Genomic DNA, 21,435 nt, shown 5'->3' on the forward strand with positions numbered 1-21,435 from the left:
GGTTGCAGTGGGGTGGGGGTAGAGCTGGAGGTTACAGTGGGGGGGGGGGTAGAGCTGGAGGTTGCAGTGGGGTGGGGGTAGAGCTGGAGGTTACAGTGGGGGGGGGGGTAGAGCTGGAGGTTGCAGTGGGAGGGGGTGGGGATAGAGCTGGAGGTTGACGGCGCGGGGCTGACGGCCTGTGCGCATGCGCGCACCTCGCCGCGGGCGGAGGGAGGGGGAGGTGAGGGCGCGAGTGCGCCTGCGCCGACCTGCAGGCTCGAGCGGACGGGAGATCGCGGCGGCGGCAACGGATCGGAGACGGCGACGGAGACGGAGACGGGGGATCGGAGGTGACCCGACGGCAGCATGGGCAAGGAGCAGGAGCTGCTCGAAGCGGCGAGGATCGGCAATGTGGCCGTGGTGGAGAAGCTACTGAGCGGCAAACACCGGCTGTCGGCAGGCAGCGGAACCGTGTCCCTGCCTCAGCTTTCCAACCTTCTCAGGTGGGTCAGGCAGGCAGCAACTTGGGACTCGAGTCAGGATGAGGAGTGGGTGGCTGGGCCCGGGCTGGGATCAGGCGGCTGTGGCAGCAGCACCCGCTGCAGTTGCTTGGTGTCCACAGTCGCATCAGGTCTCGCGTCCATTTGGTAAATGCGCGGTTTGTGTTTGTGTAATCGCTTCGCGTTCACACACACACACACAGCCCAGTGGTTCTATTTGCAGATAGGAAACAATTTTAGTTTGAAGAACGAGCTAATGTCACAGGCGAAGTGCCAAGAAAATGCCGTTTTGGTTTCTTGAGCTGTCAGCGAGGGAGTTGTGCAATATACAATGAGTAATGAATGTTGAAGTTAAAGGAGTAATGAAATGGTTGTATTCTTTATATTCGTAACTTGCATTGGTTTAAACGCTTGGTGTGCGCGTGTAAAAGTCATTTACTTCATGATAACTTTGCACGATCTCTGAAAAGAAAACAAGAAACGGGATGAATTGTTTGTTTCCGGGTATGTTTATTTGTAGCAACTCTGCACATAGTTCAATTTGAGCGCTGTCTTTATGGGACCCTTCGAGTGCATTGGAGCAGTTAAATTTATCCTTGGACCTGATTGTGATTAATGTTCAGCACTTACACACTGGAGCTCCTCCAAATCAGTTGCCTTGTGTCACCAATATTAGTTGTATAAATATGAAATATTCAGTATTTTTTGTATCCCCTTTGATTAGATTATTTGGGCTGGTTTAGCATCGCACAATGTAATTTCAACATTGATCCCTGCTGTTGTATTTTTAGAAATTAAATAAAGAAACTAACAAACAAAATCAAAGTGCTGAAACACTGATATTCAGTATTTAAAGAGAACAATTTTTTTTTCAATTCTTAGGAATCTGAATCTATCTGTTTTAAAATGAATTACTGTTCCTGTACTCTTAATGTTGTAGTATTAGATGGATTCAAAAATAGAGTTTATGTACATTTCCAGTTTACAAAATTATTACCTTCTGCAACATTGCAGAATTAAACTTATGGCATTACGAATGGGTAAAGAAGTATTTTGGACTTTGGAGGAATGAAATTATAACATGTGTTTTTCTGGCGCAGGATCAATTATTATGATTATTGCCAAACTAATCTTAAAGCTAATTGTTGAATTGTATATAGTTTGAAATTTAAATTCATGAAAGAGAACGGGTGGTGTTGTAAGATTAATTAAATATAGAAGGATCCTGACCCAAAACATCACTACCTGACCTGTTGTGTTTCTCCAGCACTTGTGTTTTTTGCTTGACATTAAATGCATATTAGTGAGTCTTTTTTCTGTGATAACCATCTCAAATTAAGCTTTCTGATCAAGTGACTCATGTGGATCCAGGTTAGTTATGTTGATGGAACGTGTGTTTGGAAACGGGCATATTTTTGGTATTAAATATTCGGGAAGAAAAATCATGTTACTTTGAAAGGATATGTTTAGCACTTCTTGGCCAGGAATGTATTAGCAAAATTTTTATGTAGCATTATCAAAAGGGCGGCACGGTAGCGCAGCGGTAGAGTTGCTGCTTTACAGCGAATGCAGCGCCGGAGACTCAGGTTCGATCCTGACTACGGGTGCTGCACTGTAAGGAGTTTGTACGTTCTCCCCGTGACCTGCGTGGGTTTTCTCCGAGATCTTCGGTTTCCTCCCACACTCCAAAGACGTACAGGTATGTAGGTTAATTGGCTGGGTAACTGTAAAAATTGTCCCTAGTGGGTGTAGGATAGTGTTAATGTACGGGGATCGCTGGGCGGCACGGACTTGGAGGGCCGAAAAGGCCTGTTTCCGGCTGTATATATATGATGATGATGATGAAAAGATAGTGTGGGCCGCGTGACCATTTGGTCCAGTAATGATATGTGGTATTTTTCATTGGCCTCGCTTTTTATTACTTTTATTTACATGGATTTTCTTTTGCCTATTTCAGCATAATTCAAACCCTATATAAAGTTAACTTTAAAATATCTTTTAATGTTGTGGAGTTGGTGTCCAGTTATAGCCAACAAACCGTGATATTTAATCACTATTTAGTTCCTGGTGGAAATTTTTGCTCCCCCGATGGAGTAAAGGAAGACCACTGATTCTGTCTCTCACACTTGTATTCTAGTAATCTTCTGAATCAGGTGTACATTTAAAAAAGAAAGACAAAGTATATTTTAGAGCTTGTTGCTACCTCATTGCCACATATGGAATTGGGAATTAATCACATGTATAAATATGGTGAATTCAGGGTAGGGAAAGAAAGAAAATATACTTTGTTTGCATCTTGTTGGGGGGCACTCATTATTTGTTCTTGGGAACCATGTGAAATTGGATAATGTTGTAATTTTAAGACTTCAAGCCAACCATTAAAAAAAATCCTGACATGAGTGAAGCAGATTTCTTGTGGCAAGGGTGATACTGATCAAGGAAATTATTTTTGAGAAAATGCAAATATTTGAGTAAATGAATTTGAGATACAACACTGATAATGGTGTTCCATTGGTTGAAAGAGATTGCATTGATAAATGGAACACAATTTTTTGATTCCAGCTTTGTTCTTTTAAATTCAAAGTATTTTCAAAGTCAATTCAAAGTGCTTCTACAGATGCGTCATCGAAAGCATCTTATCAGGATGCATCACAGCTTGGTTTGGGAATAGCTCCATCCAAGACCGCAAGAAATTGTAGTGAATTGTGGACGCAGCCCAGACCATCACACAAACTAACCTCCCTTCCATTGACTCCATTTATACCTCAAGCTGTCTTGGTCAACAAGTTGTGATCACTAATCAATGTGTATAATTTTCGATTAGCTAAAGTAATTCTTCCAGATTAATAGGTAAGATCACATACCAAAGTAGCTTGCAGTTGCAAAGCCCAGCAAATTACAGAAAAACAAATGACAACACATCTTGGAAACTGCAAATAAAACAGAAAATACTGGAAATACTCAGCAGGGAAGTAGCATCAGTCCCGATAAAAGGTCTTTGACCTGAAACCTTTACACTGTTTCACTGCAATGCTGCCTGACTGTACTTTTTATGTTCGAGTGAAATGTCTTAACATAATTTTTCAAAATTTACCACTCGTTTACATTGTTCAATTGAATTGGGAACTTGAACTGCCTTGATATTTATGCTTAACTACATTTTTAAACAAAAAAATATAAAAGTAGGCAGTACCAATGTATAGAGAAACAGAATTATTGTTTCGAGTTGATAAACTTAAATCACAAGTGGATGTTAAATACACTCTACCACAGAGGGCAAAAAGTTTCTTTATTGTTTTAGCCATGCCTCAGAAGAAAGCCAAGCATGCTTTTTCAGAGAGCTTGGCATTCATGATTTAAGATAATTGAGAAGCAGATCTTCAAGGGTGTTCCTGCTATATATGATGAAATGGGGAAAGCACGTCAAGGCTTCGGAGGTCAAAATACCTAAGAGAAAAGAGCAGAATGCCGATATGACTAACGTCATATGAAGTAGCAGAGATAAAGGTATCTAGGAAGCTGGAGTGGAATTTGGTAAGGGGGAAAATATGTTCAAAGACATGCTGGATCAATGACATAAGAATAGTGAAACAGATTTTGTTGAGATGATAAACAGCAGAATCTTGAGTCTGAGAGCCATGCCAATTTGCTTAGTCAATAATCACAAAGAGATTCATCAGGTATATGAAAGAGGGGTTTGCGTAGCCACTGAAAAATTGGAACTGGAAATTAAGTATTTTAGGGTGTAATTTTGTTTTGTACAGGTGGAGTTAATGTAAAAATGGAGGTGGACCAACTGCACGTAAAAATAATGGCAGTGGAAGAAAGTAACTCGGCTGTCAATAAGATGTAAATAGAATCCATATGTATCAAGATAAATGATAGTATTATTTTAAATGGGAAAGTTTGTAGTGTGGAGGAGCTGAAGGAAGTAAAATGAGTAAATGAGTAAAAATAAACAAAGTTAGCAGAGGAATTTCACTGCCTTTAAATGAATTGGACACAAGAGGTTGATAAAGTGGAAGAGGTATTTGTGTCCACACAGAGTACACATGATTCCTTTTTTGGCTATTACTGCAGTATCTCATTCATTAAAGGGTGCAGGTTGGGCATACATGTAAGGAGAAAAGTATCTTGTTGGCATTAACACAATACTTCCAATGAAAATCCCTGAGAAGGGCAAAATCTTGATAAAAGATCGAGCAGGTTGTTAGGAGAACAGTCTTTTCTGTGTGATTGTGACTGAAATTTGCAGAAAATACAAACATTAGCATGTTCCTCTGCTGTTATAATTCAGAAAATACTAGAAAAAGTGATGTTCAACTAAGGCCAGCAAAATTAAAGTCCACTAAAATTGAAGAATACCATAAATAATTCAAAATATAAATCTAAATGTTAGGAGCATTAAATGAATTAAGTATATGTATTATGTGGAGGGGGCAGTGTTGAGGTCATAGAATCAATTAGGAAGGCAAAGAAGAAGTATAAAAACGATCTGAAAATGCTGTGTAAACTCTATAGTTGACAGAATGTATAGCTGGTAACAGCTGCCACGGAGTGAGCATAAAAGCACAGATGACAGTAGTGAAGCTGCAGAAAAATATATTTTTTGCTTTGCTTTAGTGTTTAAAAGGACGAAAGATCAGTTGGTGCTGAGGTTGAGAGGAAGTAACAATTACATAACCACATATAATTTTTTTTAATTGCTAATTTACACTTTAAAGTGAAAGCATCCTGGTTTTAATGTGTCAGTGTGATTGAGCCATGTGGATACAGGCGCTCAGCAGTGGGATGGATAGATCTCTGTAAGGATAGTTGAAAGTGGAGAATAAATGTGAAGTGGCAGTGCTGCACTGTTCAATTTTTATATTCTTTATATTTTGAATCGTAATTTTGAATCCAAAGATGATAAATCAAACTGGATGTGAAATAGGTAATAATGAAGTTTGCAATAAAACAAATTGCGACAATGTGCTGAATCACATAATAACTGATAACTGTGGTTCTCCACTCTAACTGGGGTTGTTATATTTTGCAATGAAAGTCGAGGCCCAGTTTTGTTTAGTTAAGTTTTGTGTGTGAAAAACTGACCCGTCAGATTGTCTTTAAATTTCCCCCATCTCGCCATAAACCTGTGCCCTCCAACTCAAGTCTTCTCTGCCCTGAGGAAAAAGGTTACCATCTATCCTTACAATTTTACAAACTTCAGTAAGGTAACCCCTCAGCCTCCAATATTATTGGGATATTTATGCCCGCTTATTCAGTCTCTCTTTGTAACTACAGCCACGCATTCCAGACAACATCTTGATCTCTCCTGGATCTATTAAAGTAGCCTTTTAAAATTTGTGACATTTTGTTATTTGAGTATATCCATTTCCAGCTGCCATTGTATCTCTACCTTAATAATTTCCCCAGGTTTATGGTGAGATGGAAGACATTTAAAGGTGATCGGACAGTAAGTTTCTTCACACAAAGGGTGGCGATTATCTGGAGTAAACTGGCAAAGGGGTTGCTGGAGGTAAATATAATTACCATGTTTAAAAGGCCATTGTACAGGTAATTCAAGGAAAGGCATAGAGGGATACAAACTTAATGCAGGGAAAAGGGATTTATGTTTATTGGCATCATGTTAGTATGGAATACAATAGCAGTACAATAAAAATCTTGTTAAATTTGCAGCAGACGTTGCTTAGATAGCACTACCATGTGCAGTTGTGTACAAAATTATATATAAATATACAGATGTGGAGAAGCTCTGAAATGGACTAGCAGGATGATGTCAAAATGTACGTTTTTGGGAAAGGATGTTGTCTGTTTCATATGTGCAAATTTGGGGACAGTCCATTCTCAGCTGTTATCGGGCAACTGAACTGTCCTTTCAACAGTTAGTGTGGTCCTGACCTGTCCACCTCACTGGAGACCTTTGAACTATCTGTAACTTGACTTTATTCCTGCAATAAATGGTTGACACTTTATCCTTTATCTTTTCACTGTAGACGACTTGATTGTATTCATGTACAGTCTTTTCTTTCGTATAGCACGCAAACAAAAGCTTTTCACTGTACCGTGGTTCACATCACGATAAACTAAACTAACAGTTGAGGGGTGAATTAATAAAAGTCTTTATTATGATAAAAGGTTTGATATGTTTCTACCTGAAGGTGAAAATTAAAACATTGAAAAAGGTTTAGAAGTAAGATGTTTAATTGGTAAATGTTGAACGGGTTTGCAGTTAGAAAAGTTTTGAATAATTTAAGTGAATTTAGTTAAGAGGAGGCTTGAGAAGCAATTAAACGCTCTAGTGGGTTCCTCAAACTGCTAGATTAGTTTAAAAAACGTGGAAAGTAGAGTGAATGTCTGGTCTGCTTGTGTATTCCATGACACCAGTTTGGGTGCAGATAATGCACACTAATTTCATAAAATGTCCTAATATCCTTGCTCACTATTCCCATTGTAAATTCCACAATTGGCACTCACTGCTAAAAATTTGTTAGGATGCACTGAACCATGAATCCTTTAATATAATTTGCCTGCTTGTTATATGTCAGAGGGATATCTAAACTCTTGTTACAGAAGCTTTTGAAGGCATATCTTCCATTATTTTGCACCTTGATACCCATCTTAGTTTTCTTTTTGTATTATGTCATTAGCTTCAACTATTAATCAATGGCAGCACAGTGGCGCATTGTTAGAGATGCTGCCTCGCAGGTCCAGAGAGCCGATTCGATCCTGACTATGGGTGCTGTCTGTACGTTGTACTTTCTTCCTGTGCCAGCGTGGGTTTTCTCCGAGTGCTCCGGTTTCCTCAAGCATTCCAAAGATGTGCAGGTTTGTAAGTTAATTGGCTTCTGTAAAATTGCCTCTGGTATCCAGAATGTCGAAGTGGGATAACATAGAGCTAGTGTACGGGTGATCGATGGACAGCATGGCCTCAGTGGGTTGAGGGGTCTGTCTCCACGCTGTATCTCTAAAATCTCTGTCCCAGTGATAGTTCCCATTCTCATCCCTTGAGTGAAAAGGATTTTTCTTCTCAACCTTATGTCAGGGATGAATGTGTATTTGCAGTTGTTGTCTGTTTTCCCAGTACCCCATCAAATCCCTTTATAATCTTAGACTTTTAGATTGCTACTCGTTTTCAATGGAAGTGGAAATTATGTTTTAGCCTATCCAATTTGTCCTACTATGTGGAAATATTTTGTTCTGCAATCATTTTAGTTTCTATACTGCATGTCTCTGTTTATATTTACAAGGATGAAATAAGCAAATTGAATATCAATTAAAAATGTTATCACTGTAAACATGCAATGGTATATTAATTGTTTTGAAATGCTTTGTTCCATTTGGTTAGAGGGTATTAAATTGTTTTAATATTTGAAGCTGGATTCAAAATCTCTTGAAATCCTTTCTCATTGTAATGGCTTGAGTGGTTTACATTCAAATGATAATCTCATACCTGAATGACAAAGTAAGCCGATATGCCAAATCAGTCATTAGAATAATTTTAGATCCAACCACATTCCCTCCACCAACAATCCTGGAAGAACTTGGGCTTGTCCGTAGTCTTACCAACTTCTCCTTCAACTCAATAGACAATAGACAATAGGTGCAGGAATAGGCCATTCAGCCCTTCGAGCCAGCACCGCCATTCAATGCGATCATGGCTGATCACTCTCAATCAGTACCCCGTTCCTGCCTTCTCCCCATACCCCCTCACTCCGCTATCCTTAAGAGCTCTATCCAGCTCTCTCTTGAAAGCATCCAACGAACTGGCCTCCACTGCCTTCTGAGGCAGAGAATTCCACACCTTCACCACTCTCTGACTGAAAAAGTTCTTCCTCATCTCCGTTCTAAATGGCCTACCCCTTATTCTTAAACTGTGGCCCCTTGTTCTGGACTCCCCCAACATTGGGAACATGTTTCCTGCCTCTAATGTGTCCAATCCCCTAATTATCTTATATGTTTCAATAAGATCCCCCCTCATCCTTCTAAATTCCAGTGTATACAAGCCTAATTGCTCCAGCCTTTCAACATACGACAGTCCCGCCATTCCGGGAATTAACCTAGTGAACCTACGCTGCACGCCCTCCATAGCAAGAATATCCTTCCTCAAATTTGGAGACCAAAACTGCACACAGTACTCCAGGTGCGGTCTCACCAGGGCCCGGTACAACTGTAGAAGGACCTCTTTGCTCCTATACTCAACTCCTCTTGTTACGAAGGCCAACATTCCATTGGCTTTCTTCACTGCCTGCTGTACCTGCATGCTTCCTTTCATTGACTGATGCACTAGGACACCCAGATCTCGTTGAACTCCCCCTCCTCCTAACTTGACACCATTCAGATAATAATCTGCCTTTCTATTCTTACTTCCAAAGTGAATAACCTCACACTTATCTACATTAAACTGCATCTGCCATGTATCCGCCCACTCACACAACCTGTCCAAGTCACCCTGCAGCCTTTTTGCATCATCCTCACAATTCACACTACTCCCCAGCTTAGTATCATCTGCAAATTTGCTAATGGTACTTTTAATCCCTTCGTCTAAGTCATTAATGTATATCGTAAATAGCTGGGGTCCCAGCACCGAACCTTGCGGTACCCCACTGGTCACTGCCTGCCATTCCGAAAGGGACCCATTTATCCCCACTCTTTGCTTTCTGTCGGTCAACCAATTTTCTATCCATGTCAGTACCCTACCCCCAATACCATGTGCCCTAATTTTGCCCACTAATCTCCTATGTGGGACCTTGTCGAAGGCTTTCTGAAAGTCGAGGTACACCACATCCACTGACTCTCCCCTGTCAATTTTCCTAGTTACATCCTCAAAAAATTCCAGTAGATTTGTCAAGCATGATTTCCCCTTCGTAAATCCATGCTGACTCGGAATGATCCCGTTACTGCTATCCAAATGCTCAGCAATTTCGTCTTTTATAATTGACTCCAGCATCTTCCCCACCACTGATGTCAGACTAACTGGTCTATAATTACCCGTTTTCTCTCTCCCTCCTTTCTTAAAAAGTGGGATAACATTTGCTATCCTCCAATCCACAGGAACTGATCCTGAATCTATAGAACATTGAAAAATGATCTCCAATGCTTCCACTATTTCTAGAGCCACCTCCTTAAGTACCCTGGGATGCAGACCATCAGGCCCTGGGGATTTATCAGCCTTCAGTCCCATCAGTCTACCCAAAACCATTTCCTGCCTAATGTGGATTCCCTTCAGATCCTCCATCACCCTAGGTTCTCCGGCCCCTAGAACATTTGGGAGATTGTGTGTATCTTCCTCAGTGAAGACAGATCCAAAGTAACGGTTTAACTCGTCTGCCATTTCTTTGTTCCCCATAATAAATTCCCCTGCTTCTGTCTTCAAGGGACCCACATTTGCCTTGACTATTTTTTTCCTCTTCACGTACCTAAAAAAACTTTTGCTATCCTCCTTTATATTATTGGCTAGTTTACCCTCGTACCTCATCTTTTCTCCCCGTATTGCCTTTTTAGTTAACTTTTGTTGCTCTTTAAAAGAGTCCCAATCCTCTGTCTTCCCACTCTTCTTTGCTATGTTATACTTCCTCTCCTTAATTTTTATGCTGTCCCTGACTTCCCTTGTCAGCCACAGGTGTCTCTTACTCCCCTTAGAGTCTTTCCACCTCTTCCCACTTTCTCAAATCAGAAGTATCCTAGTAGGCCCCAGCAAAATCTGCGCCTCTTCATTGGCAAGATGGAGCATTCTTTGTTCCAAACCTACTCTGGCATAATCTTTTCTTCCAGCTCTTTCCCCACTACATTGACTGCATTGGTATTGTCCCCTACACCCATGTGGAACTTGTCAATTGTATCAACTTCATCACAAACTTGCCCTCTGCCCTCAGATTCACGGCCAATTTCTAACACCTCTTTACCCTTTGTTGGCCTGTCCTGACTCCATCTTGGAAGAATTTATCCACCCAACTTGCCTTAATACCATCCTCTTCTGTTTCTTAGTCTCTGTATTTGTTCTTGAGACACTGTCTTCACTCCAGGATCTCTTCTTTTAGAGGTGGTATACCTGTGGAATTATCTTTAACTGAAGGTTGTTGATACCGAGTTGCTAAGTATGTTGGAGAAGGAAGGAGCGGTATGGACATGTTACAACTGTACATGTGTGTAGGAAAATAACTGCAGATGCTGGTACAAATCGAAGGTATCACAAAATGCTGGAGTAACTCAGCAGGTCAGGCAGCATCTCTGGAGAGAAGAAATAGGTGACGTTTAGGTTCGAGACCCTTCTTCAGATTGATGTCAGAAGGGCGGGACAAAGAAAGGATATAGGTGGAGACAGGAAGACAGTGGCAGAACTGGGAAGGGGGAAGGGAAGAGAGGGATAGAGGAGCTATCTAAAGTTAGAGAAGTCAATGTTCATACCGCTGAGCTGTAAGCTGCCTCTGCCTCTTCATACCCTTTGGCGCAAGAAATCGTGTCAAACTCATAACCACGAGCTAGCGGATTTACTCAGTGGCTCGTAGAGCTATTGCCTCTCAACGCCAGAAATCCTGGTTCGATCCTGACCTTGGGTGCTGTCTGTGGGGAGCTCACACATTCTCCCTGTGATCACATGGGTTTCCATCTGGTGCTTCGGTTTCCCTCCGCATCCCAGGACTTGTAGATCACACCCCTATTGCACCTTTGATCTTCTGCTCTCATTCTAGGCTAATGAGTGAGCCAGATACTAAACAATGAATGCCACATTATTGAATTTTGTTAATGAAGTTGAGAATCAGCATGAATATATTGAATAGCAATGTCAAAGGGCCAAATGGTTTCTGCTCGTATTTTCCTGTTTCCTTCGCAAGCTATTCTTTTGCATTGTGATCTAAGAAGATATACTAACAAAAGTTTAAATCATGTTCAAACTAGTATTTCTGTAAATACTTTGAAAATTATACTCTTTGTTTCATGAGGTATAAGTTAGTTGAAAGTGCCCAACAAAACCACAGTCATTGCTTAATTAAGACTTTGGGCCCAAAACAAATATCTGCAAATTGGATTTTCTTCAGATAAATAGTTGAATATTTAGATATTTTATCCTTGGTAGTTAAAAAATGGAACATATTGTTAGCTGCATGTTTTATGTGCATGTTTGCAAAAATGTGTCTATTTTGCCTTGTGAGAACCATTTCATATGATTGGCTGCGCAAATATGAGCGATTAATCTATTTTTGTCTTGATGAAAATGTTATTTTTAAAGACAACGGCTTCTTAAAGAATTTGATATAAAGGGAAACACTCAGCTGTATTTGTGGGAAGATAAACGGAAATATATTCTAGTGTACACCTTTGCTCCACGCACCATTTGGATGGCATCTCACCAAACGTTTCCAGCCAGGCAGATTGAAGTTCAAATTGAGTTTATTAACGGGAGGGAAACCATTGGAAAACTCATAAAAATTAATTAATTCTTGAAGGGGAAGAATTTTAGTTTGCTTCTCGTCAGAAAGAACTGTAATCAATATAGATATGAAGGCATTGGATTTTAATCCAAGGCTTTCATCTGATTCCCACATTACAATGACCTCTATTGCAAGGTGCTTTTTATAACTTGGATGTCCATAAGCTATTTTTTTATTTGTCATCATTATAATTTTCTGCAGAGCTGCCTGTAATCAAAATGCATTTCAACTTGGCCAATTTCACAGGCAAGTTGAGATTTTAGTTCTTCTACACGGTAATATTTTTAAAAAAAAGATCTAATCTTCGTGAAGTATGGTAGCATGTATTTTGTTTTTGGCTAACCTGAGTTTTAATTGAACATCAACAGAGAATAATGTGGTGTATATTTCCTGAATTTTCTGTTCCCTTCAGCAATAACTGGTGCAATTAGGGTTTTAATGTTAAAAAAAATCATACCCATTTTGTTTTGTGATTGTGGGGAAGAGGGTTATTCTTTTAATCTTGAAGTTGTTTATCCAAGAGAATTTGTTGTGGAGTAATGAGTACGACGACTACTCATGGTGGTGGTTTGAGATTATGCAAATGATCTGCTTCCTGAAAAAAATATTTCTAAAAATAACAGTCTTGTCTGAAGAGATTACTAATTTGAAGGAATGGAAGTGTATGAACAGGAAGATCTGTTCATTTTGATTGAAGTCTGCAATGAGGAAAAATATATTGTAATAATTAAATATATGGGATCTTTTGCTGTAATCATCTTATCAGTGGAGTTGTGACTTCCACATAAGTACTTTAAACTAAGTTCGTGGATGATTTTGAAGGAATGAGGAAAGAAGATATTGTGAAATTGGTAAAAATTAAGTGTTTTTTGTGGCAGTCATTTATCAAAAAGTTACTTAATTGATCCAAATGAACTTTCATTCTTTTTTTTACATAAAACTAATTAAGGGAAGAATTTAAAAATGAAGCTTTTGTATGTTGAAAATAACAAAACTTGTTATTTCTAACTCAAAGTACGTTATGTCAAAGTTGCTAAACTAAATTTGTGTATGGTACAGTGTCTTCTATTGATTCATGTTGAATGAAACAAAAGCATATCTTGTCAGTTGCATAATCTTGATTTTGCATGGTGTAGTGATAGTTTGGAGGTGGCATTTATTTACTGATCCATAAAATTAAAATACGTATTTATCTCCCTGAAGCTATCCAGATTTCCTGTTTAAAGCTGAAAAGTCAATCATAACTTTGCATTAGAAATTGCCCTGTCGCATTGGCTTCAAAGTAATTATTGTCTATCTCCTGGATGGAGAAATTTTAGAGATCAGATAATCACTGTCTTGAGTAAACTAGGATATAATCAATGCAGAGACAAGTGAAATAAAATGAAATGCTGAAGATAATCAGCAGGTCGGACAGCATTTGTGGAGAGGACAAATGGTCAGATGAATTATAGTATAGTGTGGATTGCTATATGTGCAGTCTACATTCAAGGGTTCAAGGACCTAAAATTGTCCCGCTATCGTGTACCGTTTTGGCTGAAGTTCAGTCACAAACAAGATAACAAACGAAAGTTTTAGTATATAGATATATAAGATAGATAGATATATATACTCGACCAAGTGGACCCGTTGGGTCCATTCCTCGTAGAGGGGGAACAGGGAAGGGGAGAGGGTGTGACTGGGTGAGTACTGGACCCAAAGCCACTCCTGTATTGGTGGAGCACCCTCAATTCCCCCCCCCCCCACTCAATCCCCCTTATCCCCCCCTCCTCCCCCACTGACCCACTCCATCCCCCCATACCCCACCCCCACTTGCCTCTACCCGCCCCCACTCCCCCAGCCCTGCCTCCACCCCATTCCCTCCCCTCGCCCCCACCCCACTTGCCCCCACTTCCCTCCCCTCCCCCCCACCCACACGCTGCCCTCCTCCCCACCCCCACTCTCTCCTCCCTACCCCCACTCTCCCCTCCTCCCCACCCTCACTCTCTCCTGCCCCCCACTGTCCCCTTCCCCCCACCCCATTCTCTTCCCCCTACCCCCACTTTCCCCCTCCTCCCCCCACTCTCCCCTCTCCTCACCCCCAATCCCCCCCGACCCTCTCCCCCTCCTCCCCCACCCCCACTCTCTCCTCCTCACTCCCCCTACCCCCACCCTCCCCTCCACCCACTTGGCCACCACGCCCACTCCCCTCCGTGGAGCCGTTGGCGGCGAAAGGCACTTACTAGTGCCCGTATGTTGAACGCTGACTGCCGACGTGGGGCCGGGTGAGAGACGAGAGGGGAGAGGGAAGCACTGAGCCCGGGCGGCTGCGCTGGCCGTGGCCATCTTGTTTTGGCGAGTGAGGAGCAAATGAAGTCGAACGTCGCCCATTGTAACATCATACGCTGAGCACTTTCAGGAAATGGATTAGAAAGTGAATTTTAAAACTTTAAAATGTCTCTAGCTTTAAAAATGTAGCTTCAATTTCAATGAAAGTTGCTAGACATTATGCCCAGGATAATGGTGAGTAACGTGGGCCAAAAATGGTGTGCAAACCAAAAAAGGTGGACACATACACACAAACACACAAACAAACACAGAGTTTGAGAGAGGGAGTTTGAGAGAGGGAGTTTGAGAGAGAGAGAGTTTGAGAGAGAGTTTGAGAGAGAAAGAGTGAGTGAGAGAGAGAGTTTGAGAGAGAGAGAGAGAGTTTGAGAGAGAGTTTGATAGAGAGAGAGTTTGAGAGAGAGAGAGAGAGAGTTTGAGAGAGAGAGAGAGTGAGAGAGAGAGAGTTTGAGAGAGGGAGTTTGTGAGAGAGGGAGAGTTTGAGAGAGGGAGAGTTTGAGAGAGAGAGAGAGAGATTGAGAGAGAGAGAGAGAGATTGAGAGAGAGAGAGAGTTTGAGAGAGAGAGAGTTTGAGAGAGAGAGAGAGTTTGAGAGAGAGAGATTGAGAGAGAGGGAGTTTGTGAGAGAAAGAGTTTGAGAGAGACAGAGTTTGAGAGAGGGAGAGAGAGTTTGAGAGAGAGAGAGAGAGTTTGAGAGAGAGAGAGAGAGAGATAGTTTGAGAGAGAGATAGTTTGAGAGAGAGAGAGAGAATTTCAAAACCAAATGATTCAATTCTGAATATTTGTTTTAAAAAAAGGTTTCATGCATTTAAATGTTTTGGTAAATAGCAGTACATTGACGTGTTTAGCTGGTAGATATCTGGCATTTTTGAAATGGACATTAGACTTATATAATGTGAAGCTCGTTAAATGAACATAACTAGTTTTGCGTATTGCCTTGGCTAAAGTAGATTTTCTTTATAGAACTTTATCTCATCCTGATCTGCAGAATAGCAATTATACCAATATGATAAATTTCTTCATATGCTAATGCTGGATTAGTGTAGGTAATAGAATTTGCCCACCAATATTTTTAGACAGGATGATGGTGCTGAACACTATGTTGTAGTTGATAAACAACAGCCTGACATACATCTTGTTGTCCAAGTGGACCAGCATAGAGTAGAGAGCCAGTGAAATAGTATCCACTGCCAATATGGTGTGGTGGTGGGAAAATTGTAATGGGTCTAGATCCTTATTGAAGTAAGAGTTCAATGTATCATAACCAATTACACAAAGCATCACAATTGACGCGAGTGCCACTGGTCAGTTGTCATTGACGCATGTTGCCTTGTTCTTCTTAGACACTAGTATTGTAGATGTGAGGCATGTGCAACCTCAGACCACAGAAGTGAGAGGTTGAAGATGTTTGCAAAAGCTCCATCCAGTTGGTCCGTGCATGTTTGAATAACTTGGCCAGATACACCAACACCGCTGGAAGCTTTGTGGATTCATCCCCTGTGAATGGTCGCAAAACATCACTATTGTGTATTATCCTCCGTAACTAGATGACACACTCCATGTCTATCAATTTCTACTCTCTATAACCCCTTTACATTTCATATGCTCATAAATGGTGATGCTAATAACCCTTGTATTTCAGCCTGATTTTTCCCCCATAGTTCCCTGCACATTAATTGTAACATCGCCTATATTGCCTTTGTTTTAATTTAATTCATTTTTATTATTTTAATCAATCTAATGCTAACCATGTCCACCCAACAAAAATAAAATTTCACATATTAATACATATCCCACTGCTTACATGTTGATTTCATTACTAAATATTTTACCGTGTAAATTTAGGTCACAGCTAGATCTTGAATCTACATTGGGGAAATCAACTGCAAAATAGGTGAATATGTTGCCCACGACACTGTTCAATCTCTATATTTAACTGTGATATTCTGGTAGCTTGCTACTTCAGTTCTTTATCACATTCCCAGGTTCACCTCTTTTACATTTTCTGATGAAATATAACACAACCATCGGAAAGGATATAATTTTGGATAAGCCATCGTAATTTCCTCCTGGGCTTCACACCATTACCAATCAGTCTACAGGCAATTTGATTCACAATATTTGATTCTGATAAAAGGCTTAGAACATTGAACACAGCAAAATCTTTGGAGCCAGACAATAGCTTTGGTGGTAATACTGAAGACCTAGAATCCAGAGACAGCACTACAAACTTGCAAAATCTCAAGTACCGTTACCACACTGGCATACAGCAGAAATACCCAGGTATGTCCAGTGGATGTGGAGGAAAAATCTACTGCTTGACTACTGTCTAATTAGTCTACACGGTCATAAGCAAAGAGCTGGAATGTCAAACAGCACTCACCAGCAACCTGCTTATCAGGCTCTGGGTCTTACCATATCCTTGGACCAAACAGGGGATAAAATATTGTAGAGATAAAGTAAGTATAGCCTCTCGGACCTTAGTAAGCAGAAGTCATCAAAGGAAAAACACTTTACACAAAGGAAGGTCACTGGTTATTGGAGGTCTGATCCAGGGCATCACTGCATAGTTCATGACTAAATTTTTTGTCTGAAGGTCTTCAACTCATTTCCACTATTGACCTTATCATAAAATCTGACTTTTTGCTCATGATTGCATATAGATAAATTCAATTCACAGGCTCCTCAGGAAATGAAGCATAATATATGTCGCATGACGAGGAAATAATCCAGGTTTTCCTCTCACTACTCCATCAATCTGAAGCCCGGGTTATGATTCAATTTGTAATAATGCTTTTCATTCTTAAAGGAACGCATTGAAGTGGAATATTGTGAGTTACGATTTGATTTAAATATCCTGCAAAAGTCACTTCAGACAGGCATAGCCAAATTTATTGGAACTTAAGTGTTAACTGTGAAGAAAAATCTGAAAGAGTCACATGTCTGGTGAAATTGCCCTTATGCACTGCCAATGAAATTAATTTGTATCACATATGGAACATAGTGTGATGAGCTCCATCACGGATTTGATTCTCTGTCTTGACAAGATAAATGTACAGACAATCTGAGCACAGATTTATGACCTTGTATGTCATTTTTGATCTCTTTATGAACCTGTTTTTTATCCTTTGCATTCAGAAACTTGAAAATTCATAGTGAAAAAACTATTGTATAGTTTTTAAAAAGGGTTGTATTGTAATCTCTTATAAACTGATAAACAGTAGTTAACGATAAGTTGCATCTCGCTGAATAAATTGTGCTTTCTATTAAATACCTTCCATTAATAAGTAAAACCTAGTTGAACTTAATATTCATGCTCTTAAAATGTTCATGTGGCACGTGTTCCTTTGTTGTCTTTCAATGTGATCTTTTGTTCTGCCGCATTTATTTCCAGAAAGGATTAAACATGTTATACACTGTTCAGCAAATAGGTTAACAAATTAGTGTGAATTGAAGGACAATTAATCTAATATCGATAGTGGGAAGCAACTAACAGCCGTGTGGATGAGTGTTTCTGGGAGCTCTGGATAGCCAGATTGACAGAGCGCAGGTACTCATCAAAGCAGTTACCTCATCTGCACTTTGTCTCGCTGATGTAGAGAAAACCACATCGAGAGCACTGAATGCAATAGGCATGGTTGGAAGAGGTGCTTGTAAATCTCTGCCTCACCGGAAATAGTATTTGGGGGCCTGGATGATGGTGAGAGAGGAGGTATGAAGGCAGATGTTTCACCTCTTGTGGTTTCAGGGGAAGAGTGCCTAGGGAAATGGAGGGATGGATGCAGAGGGATGTACAATCCCAGGAATCGTGGAGACAGTGGTTCCAGAGGAAAACACAAGGATGGGAGGGTGTCGTTAGTAGTGGGATTCCATGGTAGTTGACAAAAATATTGAAGAGTGATGCTGAGGCTGGTGGGTGAAAGGTAAGGACCAAAAGAATAACTGTTCTGCTGGGGTGAATGCAGAAGTGCTGAAAGAAGTAATGGGGGCAAGTTCTTCCTCACCGAGAGTTGGGGGGGGGGGGGGGGGGGGGGAGGGTGGGGACGCCCCATTAGCTGAAAAGGGATTATATTCAAATGCCGTGGATGTAGGACCTAGTCTCCAGAACCAACACGTCGGAAATGGAGAAAATGAGAGAATAGGATAGTGTCTTTACAAGTGATGGAGTATAGTGAAGGTAATTGTTGGAGTCGGTGGGTTTGCAGTAAATGTCAGTGGATAGTTTGCCTCGTGAGATGGAGAGAGCTGTTAAATGGTCCAAGTGAAATTGAGGGCAAAGTATAAGATAGTGGCAAAGTTGAATTAAATTGTTCATAGAAGTGCAGGAGGCAGCATGATATCGTGGAGAAAGAGTATCAGAGTTGGTTTGGGACAAGTACTGCTCCACGTAATCAAATTTTAAGGATTTAATTACCAGGCTCCCAAAGTAGAACGCTACATAGAGAAACAAGCAAATTGTATTAAATCCTTAAATCTCTTCCTCGGCATTAGCTTGGTGGTCCATTCAGTTTTGGAAAGATTTTTTTTTGGAAAGATTCCATGTTATTAGACTTTAGAACTATGAGAAATTGGGGAGAATTTCTCTCAGAGAATCATTAAGATCTGCAGCATGCTGCAAAGACGTGTATAATCAAAATCTTTTGGACCTTTCAATAAGCAATGAGGTATATGGAGAACTAATTTGTTGGGCTTTAGGTTTAAGGAAGTGGGAAGAAGCTTGGTTATACACTTAAATAGAAGAGCTATTTGAAAGAACTGGCATCGACACAACTGGCTGAATAGCTGCTTTATTGTTGAAAGCCTCTGATTTTACAAAAGGTTACTGTATTGCATTATCATCGAAATACACTCCACTGGATAACAGCTTTATTTAAATAGTGATGCTTGAAATTCGCAGTACTCTGTGTAGTGTCTGATGCACTTAAATCTGCAGCTTGTTTGCTTTGATAATGCACTTCCTGATATGGCTGAACTAGCCTTTGTCAGAATTAAATATCTTGTGGCTGATTGCACCGGAAAACAAAATTTAAAAACTCGGTATTTTCATGAAAATTAAATCCTATTCTTTTGGCACGTTGCTATTTTTCAATAAAAGTTTTTTTTGGATGAAAACTCAGAATTTTGCAAGAGGTGAATAAGGTGATCCCTTCAGAAACAGTTGATGTTTTGGTGGAAATATTTTTTAATGAACTTTACCCATCAAAGTAATTGAATGCCACAGGTTCTGATTGGAGAAGAGTGGGACATTTGGAATGAGAAAACAGACAAATATTATTAATCAGAAACCAAATGCTGTCCTTGACTATATTTGGAGACCTTTAAGGTGAAGAGAGACAGAAATGGATGGAGAAAAATTATGAGGATTTAGAACAACCATAAATTGTGACAACAAAGTAGCATAATAAAACATTTGCTGAAACATCCTTTCAATGTTGGTGGATATTGCAGCCTAATAAATAGATGACTTATCATGTCGAGTATCACTAAACATGCAGGTCCACGATTTGCATATTTTACAATAGTGGCTCAGAGTATATTTGTCCTTATTGAATAATTTTAAAGTTAGATGTTTCGTACATGCTCTTTTCGTTTCAAAGCATTGAAATCGGATCCTGTCCTGTACTTGAAAAGCCCACTGGGGACAATTATGCAACTTATTTCAACCCTTTGGCAAGATTTCCCATTAGTCAATGTCCATTCTAGATTCCTTCACGTTTCACTTCGATGCATCTTTAGTGACCGGGAACCCTCTCAGCTGCCCTCAGGAAATTAAACCAACCTTATCCAATCTCTTCTAAGTGAAAAGAGAAACAGACTGGAGATTCTGCATAAAATTCAGTTATGTGTTTGCTTCAATCAGTGGTAAGTTAATCATATTGTGCTCACACAATGAGCCATGTAGAGAGTTGGTTCATAAGTTCTCGGAGCAAAATAGCGCCATTTGCCCCATCAAGTTTACAAGAATAAGGGGTAGGCCATTTAGAACGGAGATGAGGAAGAACTTTTTCAGTCAGAGAGTGGTGAAGGTGTGGAATTCTCTGCCTCAGAAGGCAGTGGAGGCCAGTTCGTTGGATGCTTTCAAGAGAGAGCTGGATAGAGCTCTTAAGGATAGCGGAGTGAGGGGGTATGAGGAGAAGGCAGGAACGGGGTACTGATTGAGAGTGATCAGCCATGATCGCATTGAATGGCGGTGCTGGCTCGAAGGGCTGAATGGCCTACTCCTGCACCTATTGTCTATTGTCTATTGCCATTCAAGAATGGCTGATCTATCTTTCCCTCTCAACCCCATTCTCCTGTCTTCACCCCATGATCTCTGATCCCCTTACTAATCAAGATTCTGTCAATTTCTGCCTTAAAAATATCCATGGACGGCCTCCACACCTGTCTGTGGCAATGAATTCCACAGATTTACCACCCTCTGACTAAAGAAGTTCCTTCTCATCTCATTCTAAAGGAAAGTCCTTTTATTCTGAGGCTATAGCCTCTAGACTCTTCCACTAATGGAAACATCCATGGCAGATGCAGTTTAATGTGGATAAGTGTGAGGTTATCCACTTTGGTGGTAAGAATAGGAAGGCAGATTATTATCTGAATGGTGTCAAGTTAGGAAACGGGGACGTACAACGAGACCTGGGTGTCCTTGTGCATCAGTCACTGAAAAGAAGCATGCAGGTACAGCAGGCAGTGAAGAAAGTCAATGGAATGTTGGCCTTCATAACAAGAGGAGTTGAGTATAGGAGCAAAGAGGTCCTTCTGCAGTTCTACAGGGCCCTAGTGAGACCGCACCTGGAGTACTGTGTGAAGTTTTGGTCTCCAAATTTGAGGAAGGATATTCTTGCTATTGAGGGCGTGCAGCGTAGTTTTACTAGGTTAATTCCCGGAATGGCGGGACTGTCATATGTTGAAAGAATGGAGCGACTAGGCTTGTATACACTGGAATTTAGAAGGATGAGAGGGGATCTTATCGAAACATATAAGATTATTAAGGGGTTAGGCACGTTAGAGGCAGGAAACATGTTCCCAATGTTGGGAGAGTCCAGAACCAGAGGCCACAGTTTAAGAATAAGGGGTAGGCCATTTAGAACTGAGATGAGGAAAAACTTTTTCAGTCAGAGAGTTGTAAATCTATGGAATTCTCTGCCTCAGTAGGCATGGAGGCCAATTCTCTAAATGCATTCGAGAGCTAGATAGAGCTCTTAA

The 21,435-nt window shown here is 40.5% G+C and overlaps 1 protein-coding gene across 8 annotated transcripts in view; it reads left to right on the forward strand.

Annotated features, from left to right (window-relative positions):
- Window positions 1-249: 249 nt before the first annotated feature.
- LOC144605409 (ankyrin repeat and SAM domain-containing protein 1A-like) overlaps window positions 250-21,435 on the forward strand; it is a 212,225-nt gene continuing 191,039 nt past the window's right edge. For all 8 annotated transcript variants that reach the window (XM_078420614.1, XM_078420618.1, XM_078420617.1 and 5 more), the window contains exon 1: window positions 250-482. In XM_078420614.1, the coding sequence (XP_078276740.1) occupies window positions 346-482 (137 nt within the window). In that variant the 5' untranslated portion in view covers window positions 250-345. The remainder of the gene's footprint in view (window positions 483-21,435) is intronic.

This window comes from Rhinoraja longicauda, chromosome 24 (assembly GCF_053455715.1).
Source record: "Rhinoraja longicauda isolate Sanriku21f chromosome 24, sRhiLon1.1, whole genome shotgun sequence".
NCBI classification, from domain to species: domain Eukaryota; kingdom Metazoa; phylum Chordata; class Chondrichthyes; order Rajiformes; family Arhynchobatidae; genus Rhinoraja; species Rhinoraja longicauda.